Source organism: Erinaceus europaeus, chromosome 7 (genome assembly GCF_950295315.1).
Source record: "Erinaceus europaeus chromosome 7, mEriEur2.1, whole genome shotgun sequence".
Classification (NCBI taxonomy): Eukaryota; Metazoa; Chordata; class Mammalia; order Eulipotyphla; family Erinaceidae; genus Erinaceus; species Erinaceus europaeus.
The window spans coordinates 107,973,242-107,995,302 of NC_080168.1; the positions used below are offsets into that span (position 1 = coordinate 107,973,242).

The 22,061-nt window shown below is 45.5% G+C and overlaps 1 protein-coding gene across 3 annotated transcripts in view; it reads right to left on the reverse strand.

Moving 5' to 3' along the window:
* Window positions 1-22,061, reverse strand: part of ERBB3 (erb-b2 receptor tyrosine kinase 3) — a 35,347-nt gene that overhangs the window by 8,111 nt on the left and 5,175 nt on the right. For all 3 annotated transcript variants that reach the window (XM_060195172.1, XM_060195173.1, XM_060195174.1), the window contains exons 3-21: window positions 19,113-19,299; window positions 17,502-17,627; window positions 16,318-16,383; window positions 16,039-16,157; window positions 15,784-15,925; window positions 12,194-12,307; window positions 11,994-12,114; window positions 7,881-7,954; window positions 7,623-7,713; window positions 7,021-7,226; window positions 6,718-6,850; window positions 6,425-6,515; window positions 6,074-6,228; window positions 5,319-5,372; window positions 4,100-4,241; window positions 2,167-2,286; window positions 1,943-2,041; window positions 1,347-1,532; window positions 1,005-1,160 (exon numbers count right to left, since the gene is read on the reverse strand). In XM_060195172.1, coding sequence (XP_060051155.1) covers window positions 1,005-1,160; window positions 1,347-1,532; window positions 1,943-2,041; window positions 2,167-2,286; window positions 4,100-4,241; window positions 5,319-5,372; window positions 6,074-6,228; window positions 6,425-6,515; window positions 6,718-6,850; window positions 7,021-7,226; window positions 7,623-7,713; window positions 7,881-7,954; window positions 11,994-12,114; window positions 12,194-12,307; window positions 15,784-15,925; window positions 16,039-16,157; window positions 16,318-16,383; window positions 17,502-17,627; window positions 19,113-19,299 — 2,382 coding nt within the window. The remainder of the gene's footprint in view (window positions 1-1,004; window positions 1,161-1,346; window positions 1,533-1,942; window positions 2,042-2,166; window positions 2,287-4,099; window positions 4,242-5,318; window positions 5,373-6,073; window positions 6,229-6,424; window positions 6,516-6,717; window positions 6,851-7,020; window positions 7,227-7,622; window positions 7,714-7,880; window positions 7,955-11,993; window positions 12,115-12,193; window positions 12,308-15,783; window positions 15,926-16,038; window positions 16,158-16,317; window positions 16,384-17,501; window positions 17,628-19,112; window positions 19,300-22,061) is intronic.

Sequence of the window (22,061 nt, forward strand, 5' to 3'; positions counted from 1 at the left end):
CTGCAGGGGAGTCGCTTCACAGGCGGTGAAGCAGGTCTGCAGGTGTCTATCTTTCTCTCCCCCCTCTGTCTTCCCCTCCTCTCTCCATTTCTCTCTGTCCTATCCAACAATGAACAACATCAACAATGGCAATAATAATAACCACAATGAGGCTACAACAACAAGGGCAACAAAAAGGGGGAAAAATGGCCTCCAGGAGCGGTGGATTCATGGTGCAGGCACCGAGCCCAGAAATAACCCTGGAGGGAAAAAAATATCTTTATTTATTTATTCCCTTTTTGTTGCCCTTGGGTTTATTTTTATTTTTATTGTTGTAGTTATTGTTGTTGATGTTGTGGTTGTTGGATAAGACAGAGAGAAATGAGAGAGGAGGGGAAGATGGGGAGAGAAAGATAGACACCTATGGCCTGCTTCACCATCTGTGAATTGACTCCCCGTCTGGGGCTCAATCCAGGATCCTTACTCCAGTCCTTGGACTTTGTGCCACGTGCACTTAACCCCCTTCTACCCCCCCCCCTCCCTTTTTTTTTTTTTTGCCTCCAGGGTTATTGCTGGGGCTCGGTGCCTGCACTACAAATCCACTGGTCCTAGAGGTTATTTTTTCCCTTTTGTTGCTCTTGTGGTTTAATGTTGTTGTTGGATAGGACAGAGAGAAATTGAGAGAAGATGGGAAGACAGAGAGAGGGGGAGAGAGAGGTAGACACCTGCAGACCTGCTTCACTGTGTGTGAAGCGATCCCTCTGCAGATGGGGAGCTAGGGGCTCGAACTAGAATTCTTACTCTGGTCCTTGCACTTTGAGTCTCAGGCATGAAAGACTCTTTGCATAACCATTATGCTATCTCCCCCTGCACCCTCTCTGAATTTTCTTTCTTTGTAGCTCTGGGTTTCTCTCCCTTGACCTTACCAGGCAGCACTTGTTTGCATCTAAAGAAGACCTCAGACAGACCTCTACCCCATACACCAGACACCCTGACCTCCTTACCCAGCCCACTATGTCATTCACCTTGGCCTCACTGTGGAGTAGCTGCTTATCATCAGGGGGCAGCAGATCAGCCACCCCAAAATCTGCCACCTGGACCTGACTAGGGGACTTGAGTAGCACATTTCGGGCAGCCAGGTTCCTGTGGACCATCCCGTGCTCTTCAAGGTAGTACATCCCCTATGGAGGAAGAACATATTGTCAAGGTTAGAGAAAGTCTTCCTTGAGATCCAGAATTACCTAAGTCCTAAAGGCATCCTTTAGAAAGCCAGTCTCTGCCTCCTCACAGAAGGAAACCTTCTCCCCCCACCCCCCACCCCCGCCACCAGACAGTCCTATCCCAGAAGTCCTCCATACTCCTCTCACCTTGGCAATTTGTACTCCCCAGTTGAGTAGCAGTTGTGGTCCCAGTGCCTCCCGCTGCTGCCTCACATGGTCCAGCAGGGAACCCAGAGGCAAGTACTGAGTGACAAGCTGTAGAGACGACCCTGGGCATAACCCCAGCAGCCGTACAATGTGGGCGTGGTCTAGGCTGCCAATGGCCAGCATATGCTAAGAGATATAAAAGAGGTTACCCAGAGAACAAACAGATTCACATCTATCCAGACCAGAGCTCCCCCACCTTCAAGTGAATCAACATGGCTAATACAGTTCTGCTAACAAAGAATCACTCTTTCTTTTTTTTCTTCTTTATTGAGGGGATTGATGGTTTATAGAAAGAACCACTCATTGTGGTCCAGGAGGTGGTGTAGTGGATAAGGCATTGGACTCTCAAGCATGAAGTCCTGAGTTCAATCCCCAGCAGCACATGTACCAGAGTGATATCTGGTTCTTTCTCTCTCTCCTATCATTTCTCATGAATCAATAAATAAAATAAAAAAAAGAACCACTCATACATATATGTAATCCTCTCTAGTACTGACCACACCTCATAGCATACACAATACTCATCCTTTACTTACGTCTGTTACAGCTTGAAAACTCTGCCGCCCACTCTTGTCCTCGATCACTTTGATGCAGACTGGGATCTTGATGGACTCACCCTCAGGGATCCACACTCCCTGGGAAATGTAGGGCAGGAATCAGTCTAAGGTCATAATGCAGAGACTAGGCTTTTCCTTTAATCTTTCTCCCCTGGGCCCAGGATCTTTTTCCCCATGTCCTAGAGTTCCTATAGGTTACTCACTTTGTGCACTGTTCCAAAGACACCGGAGCCAAGCACTTTAAGCTTCCTCAATTCTGTCTCTTTGAAGATCCTGGCCAAGACCTTGTTAGCCTTCTCACTGGGATCCAGAGGCTCTATGCTCTAAAGGAGAGATGAAGAGAAGGTACTGAGGGAAGCCCATTCCCATGTCCCACTTCTAGAGCCTCAGAACGGATGCCAAGACCAGCAGAACCTAAAATGGTGGCAGCACTGGAAAGCTTTGTGGGCATATTGGGGAAAAAAAAAAAAAAAACCTCTGAGGCCCTAGGTTCAATCCTCCATATCACTATAAACGAGAATTGAACAGGTTTCTGGTGAAAAAGAAAGAAAGAAAGAAAAAAAAAAACCTGAGGCTGGAGGAAACTGTACTTTTCAGTAAAGAATCAAGGAAGTTTGGTGTTCTTTTTTTTTTTTTAAATATTTATTCATTCCCTTTTGTTGCCCTTATTGTTTTATTGTTGTTATTGTTGGATAGGACAGAGAGAAATGGAGAGAGGAGGGGAAGACGGGGGGTGGGGGAGAGAAAGACAGACACCTGCAGACCTGCTTCACCGCTTGTGAAGCGACACCCCTGCAGGTGGGGAGTCGGAGGCTCAAACCGGGATCCTTACGCTGTCCTTGAGCTTTGAGCCACGTGCGCTTAACCCGCTGTGCTACCGCCCGACTCCCTGGTGTTCTTTTTGATGAAGGAAAACAACAAGAAGAGTTGAGGTTTCTTTGGATAGAGACAGAAATTGAAAGGGAAGTAGAGGTAAGCATATACCTAAGGCATTACTTCACTGCTAGTAAAGCAAGTGGGGACCAGGACTTGGACCCAGCTCAGTCTGCATGGTAATGTGTGTAAGCCACCTCCCAGCCCTTCATCTTTTTTTTTTTTTTTTTACTTTCATCAGAGCACTAAGCAGCTTTGGTTTATGGAGGTGCAGGGGATTGAACCTGGGGCTTTAGAGCCTCAGGCTTGAGTCTCAGCATAACCATTATGCTAGCTACCCCTCATCCCATTTGTGCGTATTTTTATCCAGTTCACATGTCTCTCGAAATACTTTGAGAGGAGAGACTGGACTGAAGCATCACTCTACAGCTCGTAAAGCTTCCCTCAGCAGGTGCTCCCAAACAGCCTCTTAAAGCTCAAACCCATGTTTTCATGTATGATGACATGTATTCGGGACCGGGTGGTGGCACATCTGGTTGAGTGCACACGTTACAATCCGCAAGGACACAGGTTCAAGCCTCAGGCTCCCACCTGCAGGGGGAAAGCTTCACACGTGGTTAAGCAGTGGCTGTCTCTATCAAATAAATAAATAATAATAAAAAACTTCTCTAAGGGAGTCAGGCGGTAGCGCAGTGAGTTAAGTGCACGTGGCACAAAGTGCAAGGACCATCATAAGGATCCCAGTTCAAGCCCCCGGCTCCCCACCTGCAGAGGAGTCACTTCACAGGCGGTGAAGCAGGTTGCAGGTGTCTATCTTTCTCTCCCCCTCTCTGTCTTTCCCTCCTCTCTCCATTTCTCTCTGTCCTATCCAACAACGAAGACATCAACAATAATAACTACAACAACAATAAAAACAACAAGGGCAACAAAAAGAAAATAAGTAAATAAATATCTAAAAAAAAAACTTTTCAAAAAAATGTACTCTATTGGGTAAGCCAGAATTCTTCTTACTGGACCATTCTACTTCTGTAGAAAAGGACTGAATCTCAGGGAAAGAGGGCATTTTCAGAGTGCTAATATATGGTACCTCTTTCAAGAATAAGTAAAGGCTAGGGAGATAGCATAGTGGTTATGGAAAAAGACTTTCATGCCTGATGCACCAAAGGGCTTAGGCTCAATCCCCAGTACCACCATGAGCCAGAGCTTAGTAGTGCTCTGGTGCAAAAGCAGAAACAAAAGCTAAATCAATCACAAGGCACTCACCTCACCCCGTTCCAAGTAGCGCCTCATAGCCCTCTTGTTCTGAATCCGACGCCCGCGCAAATAGAGAAAAGTTCCACCCAGGATCAAGAAAACAACTGCCAACCCTGCTACGACTGTTAAAGCCATTGCCAGATAGGTTTTGCTGTGGGACAGAGAAGCTCAGCATTATCTTGGGTCTATGCTTCCTTTAGTGTCAGCTACACTCCTACTAAACTTGTGCAGAGCTGGGACAAGAAGATACCATTCAGGGATATATATTCCATGGAAAACTACTCTGCAACCATAAAATGATGACAAAATGGATGGAACTGGAGGTGATGATGCTTAGTGAAATAAAGAGATGAAAGATAACTATCAGATGGTTTCACTCATATGTGGACTCTAGAAAACTGATGATACACATGAACTTGGAAAAAAATATATACAAGCAAGCAAACTATAAGACTTGTGAGAACTATGGTGGTTATTTTTGGGAGGTGGGAGGGTAGGGATACAGAATTGTAGTTGTGGGTATGGTGTGGAACTGTACACTGTAATCTTACAAACTTGTAACCTACATTGATTACAAATTTTAAAATAATAGTAAAATTGCAGTCTGGGAGGTAGCACAGTGGATAAAGCATTGGACTCTCAAGCATGAGGTCTCGAGCTCAATCCCTCGTAGCACATGTACCAGAGTGATGTCTGATTCATCTGGTTCTCTCTTTCTCCCTCTCTCTCTCATAAACAAATAAAATCTTTATTAAAAAAATAGTCAAATAGTGGTCTGGGAGGTGGTGCAGTGGGTAAAGCGTTAGACTCTAAAGCATGAGGTCCTGAGTTCAATCCCCGGCAGCACATGTGCCAGAGTGATGGCTGATTCTCTCCCTCTCTCCTCCTACTTTCTCATTAATAAATAAATAAAATCTTTAAAAAATAGTAAAATAATAAAAAGAAATTTAAAGAAAGAAAGAAAAAATAAGAAGTGGCTAATTAATTATCACGAGTGCATGTAGCCCATGCTCTGAGGGGGTTGACCTAAATCTGGACCCCCTAAGACAAGTTAATCTTAGGAGGAGACCAGAATCTGGATTCTTGTGTCCTTATAATGAACTGCATCTAGAAGGCTGGAATGAACAGTCTGTGGTGATCCAACTCTGAACATCCCCAGCAGGTAACCACCATCTTCACGGTTTCTCTCCAACCATACCAGGCTTCCTAAATCTCTAACACTTCATACCTGATCAGTTCCTGTGTTTGGCCCAAACAGTCTTGTAGTCCTGGTCCTGTACACCTAAGAGAATAAAGCCATCTGGTTAATCTGCTTGTGTTGCTGGGGATAGAACGTGGGTCCTCATACATGCAAAGCACATCTGCATTGCCGTTGAGCTATATTCCCAGTCCCAAATGTCACTTTTTTTTCCCCTTACCAGAGCACTGTCCAGCTCTGACTTATGGTGGTGCAAGGATTGAACTTGAGACTTTGAAACCTCAAGCACGAGCTTCTCTTTGCATAACCGTAATATTATCTCACCTGCGCTCCCCCCGTGCCTTTTTTTTTTTAAAAAAAAGATTTACTTATTGACATAAAGTTAAGAGGATGAGGGGAGAGAGTCATTCTAGCCAGAGATCAAATTCAGAACCTTATGCTTGAGAATTCAAAGCTCCAACCACTGCACCACCTCCCAGTCTGCTGGGAAAAATTCATAAATCATAGTTCCTTTTCTCCTTTGGTTCCTTTCACCCTGTCCATTCTCCCTAGTTTTGTGCTCCTACCCTTCATCAGGTCCACATTCCTTTTCAGAGAAGGGGAGAGAAAGACAGACACCCGCAGACCTGCTTCACTGCCCATGAAGCGACTCCCCTGCAGGTGGGGAGCCGGGGGCTCAAACCCAGATCCCTACTCCGGTCCTTGTGCTTCGCGCCACGTGCGCTTAACCTGCTGCGCTACCGCCCGACTCTCCAGGTTCCCATTCTTAACATCCCGTCACTGACCCCTGGGTGCAGTTCTCATGACAGGGGCGGCATTCATTCTGAAGATCTGGGTACTTGTAGATGGGGCCCTTAGCTCCAAGGACTCCAAAGGGGCAGCTGTTCACACAGTGGGGTCCATCACGAAAGTGAGCACACTGCACACAAGCATCAGAGCCCTGGGTGGAAGACAGACAGACGTTCAGTAAGAATAAGATCCTAAGGTCAGCTTCATATCTCCTGCTGAGGACCAACCAGGGTCCTCCAGCCACAAACCCTGGCATTATCTGGCCTCCCCAAGTTGGCCTTGAGGCTTGGCCAAATCACTCCCGAGACCCTCCAGTGCTGCTGCGCCCTCTCTTGCTGCTACTGTACCGAGCCGTTGCATGTGGCAGTGCCTTCCATGGGTTGGCATTCCGGGTGGCAGGAGAAGCATTCAGCTTCATGAGCAAACTCACGAGGCTCCCTGCAGTAGTTGAGTAAAGGGAGGTCACTCCCAAATCCTGACTTTTATGCCCTGATTCCCCAATAACCAGGTTTCCTATCTCAGTCCCATCAAGGCACATGCAGAATGGTGTCTAAGGGCTGTCAGTTGCCACCTGAACAGCTCCATCCCAGGGTCCCAAACTCCCCCCACCCTAGCTTGACTCCCTCACCCCACTGCATACCCATCTAGGAAGTTGCAGTGGGTCACACAGACACCTCCTCTGCTGTAGTTTCGACAGGAGAGGCACTGACACGGGCCTGGGCCCCAGCATCCCCCAGAGGAGCACAGTGGATCACACACTTTGCCCTCGGCCACTGCAAAGGAAGAGGTGGTTTAGGAGCTATCTGAGGGCTCCTCACAAGCTCTCTTCTGAATTTTTCCTCGTTACTGTTTCCAGTCTAACACTGGCCTCTCCTTGGCTCTGGATTCTCTTCTTATTCCCCCCCTCCTCTCTCCTCACTACCCAGAAGTCCTCATTCCTCACCACAGTCTCTTCGAGGCCGATTATGCTTAATGTCCAATCTCTCCTGTGCAGGCCCCCGAAGCAACCTGGTCCAGTTCAGAGAATGATGATAGCAAAGCTGCCGATTGGCACTTATGTAGACGCGCCCAGCACTAATTTCTTTCAAAGATCGGAGGCCCAAAGACGTCACATTCAAGTTTTTCATAATCAGCAACGAGAAACCCCGGCTGGGAAAAGTGGGATAGGAAAAGAAGGAAGAATGTAGATGGAAAATTGACTGTGCAGTGGACTCACTTATAGTCACAAACCTGCTCTCTATTAGGAAGGCCTCCACATGGGGCCAGGAGGTCAGTTGCCTGGTAGAGTTTGTGCCTTTGACCAGGTGCAAAGTTAGTGGCACCACAGCACTGGGTGAAGCTCTACAGATGGTGGAGCAGTGCTGTGGTGTCTCACTCTCCCTTCAAACTCCCTGCCATTAGCTTCTATATATGAAATAAAAAGAATTTAAAAAGAGAGAGAGAGACTCCCCCTTTTGTTGCTTCTTCCCATCAAACCCTCTATCCCTTGGTCCTACTTGACGGGATAGTGCCTGGAGATGCCATCAACCCACACCCTTTACTTACTTGTATAGGCTTCTGCCCCCAATGGTTGTCAGGTTGGAAAAGACGCTAAAGTTATGCATGTGAGGAGGCCAGGACTGGATGTTCAGGTAACCTAAGTGGGTGAAGGGGGCACATAAGCAGAAACAGTCCCCTCTGCCTCTTTCTCGAGTACTCCTGCTTCCTTCCCCTGTTGCTTGAGACAGGATTTTCTCAAGCACCTAAATTTATGTAAGTGGTCTACTTCTTCTGCTCACAAAGGGTGTATCTCCTGTCACTCACCTGTGATCTCCCGAACCGTCCTGAAGACATTGAGCTTCTCAGGGTCCAGAGCAGGGATCTTGTGCCAGGGGTCTCTGGAGAAAGCGATAAAAAGCCAAAAGGTTAAACAACAAGGGCAACAAAAGGGAAAATAAATAAATTTTTTTTAAAGTCAAAAGGGCAGATGTAAGCCAGCATCAGTAAACAAATCTGGTCTTAGAACTCAAGTTTCCCCCAGGTTGGAGCCCCCGGTCCCCACCTGCAGGGGGAAAGCTTTGCAAGTGGTGAAGCAGTGCTGCAGGTGTCTCTCTATCTCTCTCCTTCACTATTTCCCCCTGACCTCTAGACTTCCGGCTGTCTCTACCCAATAAATACATAAAGATAATAATATTTTTTTTTATTATCAGTTAAACCCAAATAGCTAATCCCCAGCGAGTATAAGGGCCTACCCTGGCCCTCAGGAGGCACAATGCAGCCATCATCAGAAGCAAGGCGGGGCTGTGGGTGGGGAATTTGGGATGGGGGATGGGGGAGGGGAAAAAAAAAAAAGAACACAAGTTTCCAAATACCATTCATCACTGAAAGGATCAGGATTCTTTTTTTTTTTTTGTAATTATTTTTATTTATTTATTTATTTGATAGAGACAGAGAAATTGAGAGAAGAGGGGGAAATAGAGAGGGAGAGACACAACTACAACCCTGCTTCACCACTCATGAAGCTTTCCCCCTGCAGGTGGAGACCAGGGACTTGAACCTGGGACCTTGCACGCTGTAATGTGTGTGCTTAACCAGGTGCACCAATGCCTGGTCCCAGGATCAGGATTCTTTACAGAAATGGCTGGGTTAGAAGAAATATAACATGAGCAGGTGTTCTAGTCTCTTATAAAGAAAGAAATAAAATAGCAATTAAAAAAAAAAGGAGGGGGTAGATAGCATAACGATTATGCAAAGAGAATCTCATGCCTGAGGCTCCAAAGTCCCATGTTCAATCCCCTGCACCACTATAAGGCAGAGCTGATTAGTGCTCTGGTAAAAAAAAAAAAAAAAAGGAGAAGAAGGAAGAAGAAGGAAGAAGAAAGAGGGGAAGAGGAGGAGGCAAATGAGAGTGGCCTGGGAGTTGGTGCAATGGATAAAGCATTGGACTCTCAAGCATGAGGTTCCAAGTTCAATGCCCGGCAGCATATGTACCAGAGTGATAGCTGGTTCTTTCTCTCTCTCTCTCTTCCTATCTTTCTCATTAATAAATAAATAAAATCCTTAAAAGAAGAAGGAGAAGGAGAAAGAGAAGAAGACTGAGAGGGGCCAGGCAGTGGACCATCCGGTTGAGCACACACATTACAGCGCACAAGGACCTGGGTTCAAGCTCCAGGTTCCTACCTGAAGGGGGAAACCTTCACATTAGTGAAACACGACTGCCAGCTCTCTTGTCTCTTTCCCTCTTTATCTCCCCCTCTCTCAATTTTTCTTTTTTTATTCATGTTTATTTTTTAAATTTTTATTCATTTATCTATTTATTCCCTTTTGTTGCCCTTGTTGTTTTTATTGTTGTCATCATTGTTGGATAAGACAGAGAGAAATGGAGAGATGAGGGTGGAGAGAAAGATAGACACCTGCAGACCTGCTTCACCATTTGTGAAGCGACTCCCCTGCAGGTGGGGAGCCAGAGGCTCAAACCGGGATCCTTATGCCAGTCCTCGCGCTTTGTGCCACCTGCACTACCTACGCTTATCCCGCTGTGCTACTGCCTGACTCCCTCTTGTTTATTTATTTTTAATATTTACTTTCCGTTTTGTTTTTTTATTGTTGTTGTAGTTATTATTGATGTCATCATTGTTAGATAGGGCAGAGAGAAATGGAGTGAGGAGGGGAAGACAGAGAGAGGGAGAGAAAGACAGACACATGCTTCACCGCCTGTGAAGCGACTCCCCTGCAGGTAGGGAGCCGGGGACTCGAACCGGGATCCTTGAGCCTGTTCCTTGCGCTTCATGCCACGTGCGCTTAACCAGCTGCGCTACTGCCCAAGCCCCTCTTGTTTAATTTTTAATGATTATTTATTTATTTTAATTACTGAATAGAGACAGAGAGAAATTGAGAGGGGAGGGGGAGATAGAAAGGGAGAGACAGAAAGACATCTGCAGCCCTGCTTTACCACTTGTGAAGCTTTCCCCATATGGGTGGGGACCAGGGATTTGAACCTGGGTCCTTGAACACTGTAATGTGTACATGTGCTAACCAGCTGTGCCACTGCCTGGCCCCTGATTTTTCTGTCTCTATCCAATAATAACTAAAAAAAGGGTTTTAAAAAAATAAAAGAGGGGAGTCGGGCGGTAGCGCAGCGGGTTAAGCGCAGGTGGTGCCAAACTCAAGGACTGGCAAAAGGATCCAGGTTTGAGCCCCTGGCTCCCCACCTGCAGGGGAGTCGCTTCACAGGCGGTGAAGCAGGTCTGCAGGTGTCTATCTTTCTCTCCTCTTCCCTGTCTTCCCCTCCTCTCTCCATTTCTCTCTGCCCTATCCAACAACAATGACATCGATAATAACTACAACAATAAAACAACAAGGGCAACAAAAGGGGAATAAATAAATAAAATTTTTTTTTAATTTTAAAAAAATTAAAAATATAAAAGAGAAAAATGAATGGTTCAATTGTGCAGCTACTGAGCCCCAGCAATAACACTAGTGGCAATAAAATAATAAAATAAAGGATTTTTTTTTTGCCTCCAGGGTAATTGCTGGGGCTCGGTGCCTGCACCACAAATCCACTGCTCCTGGAGGCTATTTTTTTCCCTTTTGTTGCCCTTGTTAACGCTGTTGTGGTTATTGTTGTTGTTGCACAGGACAGAGAGAAATGGAGAGGGAAAGGGAAGGGAAAACAGAGAGGAGGAGAGAAAGATAAGAAAGACACCTGCAGACCTGCTTGACCACCTGTGAATCGACCCCCCTGCAGGTGGAGAGCTGAGGCTCGAACCGGGATCCTTCCATCGGTCCTTGCGCTTTGCGCCATGTGTGCTTAACCCATTGTGCTACCACCCAACCTCCTGGACTATTATTATTTTTCTTTAATGATAAGCTCCAAGGCAGAGCACTAGTTTGTTTTCTTCCTTTCTACCTAGTATGTATTTATTTATTTATAGACAGAGAAAACTCAGAGGGGATACAGTCAAAGGGGGATACTGAGGTAGAGAGATACCTGCAAGCGGCAAAGCACTGAATCCAAGGAACAGAAACAGAAAATAGCTGGTCCAGTTTTACTCTAATATAGGGGCCGGGCGGTGGCACACCCAGTTAAGCGCACATAGTACCAAGCACCAAGAACACACACAAGGATCCACGTTTAAGCCTCTGTTGCCCACCTGCAGTGGGGATGAGAGTGGTGAAGCATGTCTGCAGGTGTCTATCTTCCTCTTCCCTTCCCTATCTTCCCCATCTCTCTCAATTTCTCTGTCTTATTAAAAAAAGAAAATAAAAAGGAAAAAAATGGCCACCAGGAGCAATGAATTTGTACTGTAGGCACCAAAACCCAGCAATAACCCTGGAGACAAAAAAAAAAAAAATTTTTTTCATCTAATTTTAAAGAACTTTTAGTGGATCAGGAGATGGCACAGTGGATAAAGCATTGGACTCTCAAGCATGAGGTCCTGAGTTCAATTCCCAGCAGCACATGTACCATAGTAATGTCTGATTCTCTCTCTGCTTCTATCTTTCTCATTAATTAATAAATAAATTAATTAATTAAGAAAAAGAAGAACTCAGAATATTTAAAAAGATATAATATCCTTATCCCTTGCTGTTTAGCTGGATTGTACAGGGTTACTTAACGATGTCTTAGGAGGGGGTTCAGTCCCTGGGGGAATGTGAGTCAAGCACAATCCTGTCCTTTTTCTTTCTTTTAACACTGATCAGTTTTGGCTGATGGTGGTGCAGGAGACTGAACCTGGGACTTTGGAGCCTCAGGCATGAGAGTATCTTTCCATAACCATTATGCTATCTACCCTGCCCAATCCTGCCCTTTGTAACCTTTGTGATAGCATGATTTGATTCAAAAGTAGCTCTACATGTGAAGGATTAAGCCAATGTAATCAACTACAAGGGCATGACTAGACTGGGAGTTCAGGGAGGGAAAGCAGAATCTCTAACCCATTGAGGCCAGTGATGAGAAAGTCTAGGTTTCCCAGGATCTTAGTGCAGTTCACAAATCCATCAATGTTGCTGGAGTCCACAGTCTGGAAGCGGCTCCCAGAGCCTGTCCCCTCACAGGCTGCAAATGCAAAAAGAGGCTTGGTGAGGGGGGTATCTTCAGACTGTCTCTTAACCAGTTCTTTACATTTCTTACTCACCCTTGGGGCACAGTCCCCCACAAGGTTCACATATTTTGAGTCCATTTTTATCTACTTCCATTTTATCAGGAGGACAAGCTCTGACACAAGATGTTTGATCCACCACAAAGTTATCTGGGAGAGAAGAGAACCCCATTAAAGATGCAGGGTTGTGACAGACACTTCAGCACCACATACAAACCATATGTACAGCATGGGGGAGAGGGAGCAGGGGGAGCTGCTCCAGGTAGGGAGTGGTGTTGTCATATCTCTCTGTTTCTCTTCTGTCAAATCAAAAATGAAAATGGCAGCCAGGGGCACGGGGATGGTGGTGGCAAAGTGGGTAAAGAGTTAAACTGGGAGTTGGGCGGTAGCGCACTGGGTTAAGCGCAGGTGGCGCAAAGGGCAAGGACTCGCATAAGGATCCCAGTCGGTTAGAGCCCCTGGCTCCCCACCTGCAGGGGAGTCGCTTCACAGGCGGTGAAGCAGGTCTGCAGGTGTCTATCTTTCTCTCCTCCTCTCTGTCTTCCCCTCCTCTCTCCATTTCTCTCTGTCCTATCCAACAACAACGACATCAATCAAAACTACAATAATAAAACAACAAGGGTAACAAAAGGGAATAAATAATAAAAAAATACTTTAAAAAAGAGTTAAATTGTAGGGGGTCCGGTGGTAGTGCAGTGGGTTAAGCACAATATAGTGCAAAGTGCAAGGATCCTAGTTCGAGCCCCCGGCTCCCCCCCTGTAGGTGAAGCAGGTCTGCAAGTTTCTATCTTTCTCTCCACCTCTGTCTTCCCCTCCTCTCTCCATTTCTCTCTGTCCTATCTGGTAACAATGACATCAATAACAACAATAATAATAACCACACAACGATAAAAAAATAACAAGGGCAACAAAAAGGAAAACAAATAAATAAATAAAATATATTTAAAAAAAAGAATCAAACTGCCAGGGGTCAGGTGCTTGGCGGACCTGGTTAAGCGCACACATTACAGTGTGTGAGGACACAGGTTCAAGCCCCTGGTCCCCACCTGCAGAGGGAAATCTTTATGTGTGGTGAAGCAGGGCTGCAGGTGTCTCTCTGTCTCTCTCCTTCTCTACCTCCCCCTACTCTCTCAATTTTCTCTGTCGCTATCTGGTAATAAATAAGTATATTTGGAAAAAAAAAAAGTCAGACTGTCAAGCAGGAGTTGCCAAGTTTGATTCTTGACATTACATATGAGATCTTTATGTCGTTGCTTGTGGCTCTGCCAAAGTCATACCCTGGTTCTCTCTTTCTACTCTCCCTTCTCCCTTCCCCTTCCCACCCCTCCCTTCTCCTCACTAATAAATAAATGTTTAGGAGAAGAAAGAAAGAAAGAAAGAAAAAAAGAAAGAAAGAAAGAAAGAGGAAAAGAAGACATGGCATGAGAGGTGGTAGAGTGGTTAAAGCACTGGACTTAAAAGTGTGAGGTCCTGACTTCAATCCTTACCACCTATGCCAGAATGATGCTATATGGTACACATGCTATATGCTACATATATGCTGCTATGACCTATGCCAGAATGATGCTATATGGTACACATGCTGTATGCTACATATATGCTGCTATGACCTATGCCAGAATGATGCTATATGGTACACAAGCTATATGCTACATATATGCTGCTATGACCTATGCCAGAATGATGCTATATGGTACACATGCTATATGCTACATATATGCTGCTATGACCTATGCCAGAATGATGCTATATGGTACACATGCTATATGCTACATATATGCTGCTATGACCTATGCCAGAATGATGCTATATGGTACACATGCTATATGCTACATATATGCTGCTATGACCTATGCCAGAATGATGCTATATGGTACACATGCTATATGCTACATATATGCTGCTATGACCTATGCCAGAATGATGCTATATGGTACACATGCTATATGCTACATATATGCTGCTATGACCTATGCCAGAATGATGCTATATGGTACACATGCTATATGCTACATATATGCTGCTATGACCTATGCCAGAATGATGCATATATATTCCCTCACTGGCTTTTTAAAAATAAACTTATATCTAGAGCAGGGGAGATTGCAAAAAGACTTTCACACCTGAGGCTGAGGTTCCAGATTCAATCCCCAGCATTACCATAAACCAGAGCTGAACAATAAAACAACAAGGGCAACAAAAGTGAAAATAAATAAATAGGGAGTCAGGTGGTAGCACAGCGGGTTAAGCTCAGGTGGCGCAAAGTGCAAGGACCGGCTTAAGGATCCGGTTAGAGCCCCCGGCTCCCCACCTGCAGGGGAGTCGCTTCACAGGCGGTGAAACAGGTCTACATGTGCCTATCTTTCTCTCCCCCTGTCTCCCACTCCTCTCTCTGTCCTATCCAACAACAACAACATCAATAACAATGACAATAATAATAACTACAACAATAAAAAACAGGGGCACCAAAAGGGAAAATAAATATATTTAAAAAATATATATTTATTTATTTTTCCCTTTTGTTTCCCTTGTTTTTTATTGTTGTAGTAGTTATTACTGTTGTTGTTATTTATGTCGTTAGATAGGACAGAGAAAAATCGAGAGGGGAGGGGAAGACAGAGAGGGGGAGAGAAAGAGAGACACCTGCAGACCTGCTTCACCGCTTGTGAAGCGACTCCCCTGTAGGTGGGGAACCGGGGGCTCGAACTGGGATCCTGAGGCCAGTCGGCTTTGCGCCACCTGCACTTAACCTGCTGCGCTACCGCCAGACTCCCTCCACCAAACAATTTAATCCCTTCTATCTTCTGAAATTTTGTTGATTTTTTAAAAAATGTAGTGTTGGAAAAAAAAATGTAGAGTTGGGGGTGGGTGGTGGCACACATGGTTGACTGCACATGTTACCAAGCATAAAGACTAGGGTTCAAGGCCCTGGTCCCCACCTGCAAGGGGAAAGCTTTGCAAATGATGAAGCAGTGTAGCAGGTGTCTCTCTGTGTCTTCCTCTCTATCTACCCCTACTCTCTGAGTTCTGACTGTTTCTATCCAATCAATGAAGATAATTAAAAAAAAAAAAAAAGTAGTGTCAAGGCCTCATGCAAGTGAAATACCACTGCATTGACCAATGTTGTGTTTTGTTTGTTTTTTGGAGAGTCTGAGAGAGAAGAGAGATACCACAGCACACTGTTCTATCCATGACGCTCTCCCTAGTACCGCCCATAGTGCTCCCATGGATGTCACATGTGATAAGGGGGAGCTGCCTTTCAGCCCAGTGCCTCTTAAGAATTTATCTAAAGCAAAGCACAAGGACCAGCATAAAGATCCCAGTTCGAACCCCGGCTCCCCACCTGCAGGGGAATCACTTCACAGGCGGTGAAGCAGGTCTGCAGGTGTCTATCTTTCTCTCCTCCTCTCTGTCTTCCCCTCCCTCTCTCCATTTCTCTCTGTCCTATCCAACAACAACAAAAACAACAACAATAATAATAACTACAACAATAAAACAACAAGGGCAACAAAAGGGAATAAATAAATAAAATAAATATAAAAAATAAATAAAATATTAAAAAAAAAAAAAGAATTTATCTAAAATCTTGGTCCTGTTACCATTGTCCTTTCTCTTCAGACACTTACGGGGACAACTGGCTACACACACTCCTCCATACTGATATTTGGTGTGGGGGTTGGGTTCCAGCTGGAATGTCAGCTTGTTGTAGACAAGAGGCTGTGGACACTGGCGTACACAGGCACCGCTGTCATTGAAGAGTCGGCAGGCCTAGGGACACAGGAGAGTCCAAAAACTCACATTACACGTATATCCCTACCTCCCCTGCATTTCAGATGCCTACATCCCCATTTCAGAAGCTATCAGACGGTAACAGCACTTACAAAGCAGTCTGTGTTCTGAGGGCCTGAGCAGCCCCCTGCACACTCATCATGACAACACTGGTTGGGGCTGGGTCCAAAGCAGTGACCATTACACTGAGGGGCACAGATGGTCTTGGTTACTATGGAAGGAGAGAAAGGACAATAGTCAGGCTCTTAGGAGGCCAGTGCCCACCCTCTTGCCCTCTAGCTTCCTCCCACCCCCAATGTTGGCTTAGGCCGGAGCAAGTCGGTGAAGTGACAGTGCACGGATTTGAAAGTTTTAGAGGAATATAAACCCACATGTCTGGCAGTCCTCCGGTCCAGGGCCCCAGCATCGTCCCTTGCAGACCTCGTGACAGATGGGACCTAAATGGGAAAGAAAGCCACACAAGAGGCCATCAGAGCTAAGAAAGGCTTGCTTGAGTCAACAGGGTATGATGTCAGCATCCAGGAAGCCCGGTCCTAGGAAATGAAGAGCCAAGGCAGTGTGTCTCCTTGCCCTTGCAGAACAGGGCTGGGCTCAACTGAACCTGTCAACAAGGGGCGGGACCGCGCCTCCACACCACCCACAGGCACACAGGCAGCTGAAGGGGAGGGGCTGGGGCAGGTGCCAAGCTTCTTCCCTGTAGTCCCAACACAGGAGCCTGGTTCCGCCTTGGTAAACTGAACCTAATAGGAGTATTGCGTGAGTGGACAAGGAGCTGATTACAGGCAGGCAGGGGTAGGCAGGCTCTAAAGAAGGGCATACACTGTTGTGGAAGGAGAAGTGGATTTGAAACTCAAAGATCTCACTTCTCCACTTTTTCTTTTTCTTTCCTTCTTTTCCCTTTGCCACTAGAGTTATTGTTGTGGCTCAGTGCATGTATGGTGCATGAGTCCACCATTCCTATCAGCCTTAATTATCTTTTAAATTTAATAGTTTTATTTATTTATTTTGTATAGATATAGAAAGAAATTGAGAGGAAAGAGGAGACATAGAGGGGAGATAGATGGATAGATAGATACCTGCAGCACTGCTTCATCAGTTGTGAAGTTTGCCCCTCTGCAGTTGAGAGCTGAAGGCTTGAACCTGGATCCTTCCACATCATAATGTGTGCAGTTTACCAGGTGTGCCACTGCCCAACCCCTATTATTATTATTATTATTATTATTAATTATAGAAGATGAGAGATACCTAGAAGGAGAACATTTGCAGCACTGCTGCACCGTTCGTGAAGCTTTCTCCCTGAAGGTGGGGACCAGGAGCTTGAACCCAAGTCCTCATGCACTATACTGAGTGAACCACTACCCATTCCCTTCCACCTTTTTTCTGACACAAATGACACATTGCTCTATAGTGTGAACGTTAGGGGAACTGGCTTGATCCCTCCCTCCCAACAGGTCTCTTGGGGCTAGGCCTGAAGTGGTAGGTTCAAATCAGGGTGATGGTGGGAAAAGAGTCACTTTGTTTTAGGAAGGGTGCAAACTTGACCAAGGCCACTCACAGTTCTTTCCATTCTCTTTCACTACAATCTCGGCATCTGGGTCTCTCACGATGTCTCTCCAGTCAATCGTGTCCATGTGACACAGCTTGTCATTCTTCTCAATATAAACACCTCCTGACAGAATTTCTGAATGATAGAGAAGATAAACAACAGGGTTAAGGGCTGTTGCAGGCCTTCTCTGCTCTCACTCTCAACCCCCACCCCCAAGTCCAGGAGAATCAAGGCTCAGAAGCAGGAAAAACAGCAGAGAAATTCAGTTAAATCCAAACTGCAGAGAAGATTTGCCTTGTAAGACAGAGGAGGAGCCAGGTGAAAAGAAACGTGTGCTTCCTCAGACACCTGTCTAGATCTGGTTTAACCAGTGGGGGAAGGGAAGGGAAAGGAGGATCCATGACTCAACACCTTCCCCCATTCCTGGCTCTACTTCTGTGTTTTCAAACCCACTGCGTGAGGGAAATGTATTTAGACTCTATTTCCCTCCAGCGTTTGGGAGACTGTGGTGAGGTAGAAGGTGGGATACCCATTTCCAAGGAAAGAGGGGCACCCAGGTACCATGAACTTTGATATTGGAGGAATGGGAGAAAGATCAGTTCCAACTCCAGCCTCACTAGGACATAAGGACTCTTCTCCCGGACAGAGGCTCCCCACTCCCTCCTAAGGCCCTCCACTAGCTCAGGAGTCACACACCTTTAGATCACAGTGGACAGACAGTGGGCAGCTTGAGAAGGCATTTGGAGTGACCCAGGAGGTGGTACAGTGAATAAAGCATTGGAGACTTATTCATGAGGTCCTGAGTTAAATCCCCAGCATCATATGTGCCAGAGTGATGTTCTAGTTCTCTTCCTCTCTTGTTCATTAATAAGTAAATAAACATTTTCTTAAAAAAAAAAAAAGGAAGCAAAGGGGACTACGCAGTGGTACACCTGGTTAACTAGACACATTATAGCAGGCAAGGACCCAGGTTCAAGCCCCTGGTCCCCACCTGCAGGAGGAAAGCTTCATGAATGGTGAAGCAGTGTTGCAAGTGTCTCTCTCTACCTCCCCTTCCCTCTAAATTTCTATCTAGTAAACAAATAAATAAAATATTTTTAAAAAAATTTTAAAAAGTGGTCCAGGAGGTGGTGCAGTAATAAAGCTTTGGACTCTCAAGCATGAGGTCCTGAGCTCGATCCCCGGCAACACATGTGCCAGTGATGTCTGGTTCTTTCTCTCTCCTTCTATCTTTCTCATTAATAAATAAATAAAGTCTTTTAAAAAAATTTAAAAAACCAAACAACAACAAAAGCATGAACAACAATGACAACAATAATAATAACAGCAACGATAAACAACAAGGCAACAAAAAGGAAAAAAATAATCTCCAGGAGTAGTGGATCTGTAGAGCAGGCACAGAGTCCCAGTGATAACCCTGGAGGCAAAAAAAAAAAAAAAAAAAAAAGCAAAGATTCAATCCCCAGCACAGCAAGACCTAAGCAGCACTCTATTGAAAAAGAAAGAATGAGAAAGGAGGCAGAAATAAAGAAAGCCACTTAGAAGGAGTAGCTTTGAGTCACCGTCAAGGAGATGCCTTGACCAAAGCTGCAAGAGCAGAAGGAACCATCAGCAACTGACCAGTGAGTTGAGTGAAGCGGAGTTGGCGCAGGGCATGGCTGGAGTTGGTGTTGTAGTTCAACATGACAAAGATGGCAAACTTCCCATCGTAGACCTGGGTCCCCCGCACCACTCGGAGGTTGGGCAGTGGCAGTGTAGAGAACTCATTCATGGCCACAAGGACATAACCTGTTACTTCTCGGATCCACTGTAATGGAGCAGATTATGTCAGTGAAGAGAACAGCACAGAAAAAAGTCAAAATCCCTTCTTCCTCCCTGGGGTCAACAGAATCCCATATCCCTCTAAGTCTTTCTAATTCCTATTTGGACAGTGTTACAGTGCTGTCTAATACTGTGTTCCTAAAGCGCAAGGACCGGAATAAGGATCCCGGTTCAAGCCCTCGCTCCCCACCTGTAGGGGAGTCGCAAGCAGGTGAAGCAGGTCTGCAGGTGTCTATCTTTCTCTCCCCCTCTCTGTCTTCCCCTGGTCTCTCCATTTCTCTCTGTCCTATCCAACAACAATGACATCTTCACAAGCGGTGAAGCAGGTCTGCAGGTGTCTATCTTTCTCTCCCCCTCTCTGTCTTCCCCTCGTCTCTCCATTTCTCTCTGTCCTATCCAACAACAATGACATCAATAATAATTACAACAATAAAACAAGGGCAACAAAAATAAATAAATAAATAAATATTTATTTATTTATACAAAAAGAATAATACTGTGTTCCTTCTGCACTTGAACATAGGCAGCAGAAACAAGCAAGGTATTTTTTTTTTTAATTGTTGTAGTTATTATTGCTGTCGTCGTTGTTGGATAGGACAGAGAGAAATGAAGAGAAGAGGGGAAGACAGAGAGGGGGAGAGAAAGATAGACACTTGCAGACCCAACTTCCAAAAGCAAGATATTTCTAGGTCCTGACTGGGAAGGTGGCTCAGTGTAGAATGTGTGCTTTAAGGAGTTAGGTGGTAGCATAGCGTGTTAAGCGCACATGGCGCAAAGCGCAAGGACCAGCATAAGGATCCCTGTTTGAGCCCCCGGCTCCCCACCTGCAGGGGAGTCACTTCACAAGTGGTGAAGCAGGTCTGCAGGTGTCTTTCTCTCCCCTTCTCTGTCTTCCCCTCCTCTCTCCATTTCTCTCTGTCCTATCCAACAACGACAACAATAGTAACTACAACAATAAAACAAGGGCAACAAAAGGGAATAAATACATAAACAAATATTTTAAAATAAACAAACAAAAAAAAGAATGTGTGCTTTATGTGCATGAGACCTTGAGTTTAATACCCAGCACAACATAAGAGCAACAGAGACAATAAAAAAAAAAAAAGGATAATATACTTCTTTGCTATGTGCATCCTCCAAGTTTGAGCCTGGCCCCCACCACATTGAAGAAACTTCAATGCTGTAGTCTGTCTCTCTATCTCTCTCTGTATCTATCTTTAAAAAAGTGGTGGAGTTTAGGTAGTGGTGTACCCATTTGAGTACACACATTACAGTATGCAAGGGCTCAGGTTCAAGTCCCCATTCCCCACCTATAGGGGAGATGCCTCACAAATGCTGAAGCAGGTCTGTAGATGTCTCTCTCCCTCTCTATCCAATAAATAAATAAACAAAACACTAAAAACAAGTATGGAACTCCATGGGTAGTGGAGCAGTGCTTTGACCCCCTGGCCCCATAATAAATATCTTATAAAATCTAGAGGACTGGGGCCAGGTGGTGGTGCACCTGGTTGAGTGCACATGTTACAATGCTCAAGGACCTTGGTTCAAGCCCCGGGCCCCTACTTGCAGGGGAGTAGCTTCACAAGTGGTGAAGCAGGGCTACAGGTGTCTCTCTTGTCGCTCTCCTTCTCTATCACCCCCTTCCCTCTCAACTTCTGGCTGTCTCTAAATAAATAAATAAATAAATAAATCTAGAGGACCATGAGCTATCTCACCTGGCAAAGCAGATGCTTTACCATGTACAGTGACTGTGGCTCAAACCCCCAGAACCATACGGGGGCACCACACACAGGGAAAATTTTACAAGCAGTGTTGTAGTATTTCTTCTTTCTGTTCCTCTCTTTCTACACACACACACACACACACACACACACACACACACACACACACACACACACACACACACACACACATATATATCTGATACAGAAATAAAGAAAAAAATTCTGCCAGGAGCAGTGGAACTGCCCAGGTTCAAAGAGCTTCAGCGGGAGTCTGGCGGTAGCACAGCAGGTTAAGCACATGTGGTGCAAAGCGCAAGGACGGGCGTAAGGATCCCGGTTCAAGCCCCGGGCTCCCCACCTACAGGGGAGTCACTTCACAAACGGTGAAACAGGTCTGCAGGTGTCTATCTTTCTCTCCCCCTCTGTCTTCCCCTCCTCTCTCCATTTCTCTCTGTCCTATCCAACAACAACAACATCAATAATAACAACAATAATAACTACAACAATAAAACACGGGCAACAAAAGGGAAAATAAATAAATATTTTTTTTAAAAAAGAGCTTCAGCAACAGAAAAAGGAAAAGAAGGAGGAGGAGGAGGAAGAAGAAGAGCAGACGAAGGAGAGAAAAAAACAAAACAACAACAACAAACTAGGGTTGGGGAGATATGCAGCAGTAGCAAACAAGACCTGCATGTGACAGGTCTCAGGCCTGACCCTCTGGCACCATCATATGCCAGAGCTGAGTAGTGTGGCTTAGTCCCTCCTCTTCCCAGGCACCTCTTGGTCCTCAGGTGTTCCCTCTATATTAGTCCCTGGTGCAGAACAAAGTCCAGTCACACACTCCCACAACTGTCCTCCCCCCTCCAGGGCTACAGGAACCAGGCCAGGCCACGGGTCCTGGATTTTAGTCATTGTCCCCATAAACACACAGGTTTGGCTTTTAGGAATTACGAAGTCTTAGTCTCAACTCCAGCAAAGGCAGCCCTGAGGAATGGGAGGAAGGGAAAGAATCTTCTGAGGGACA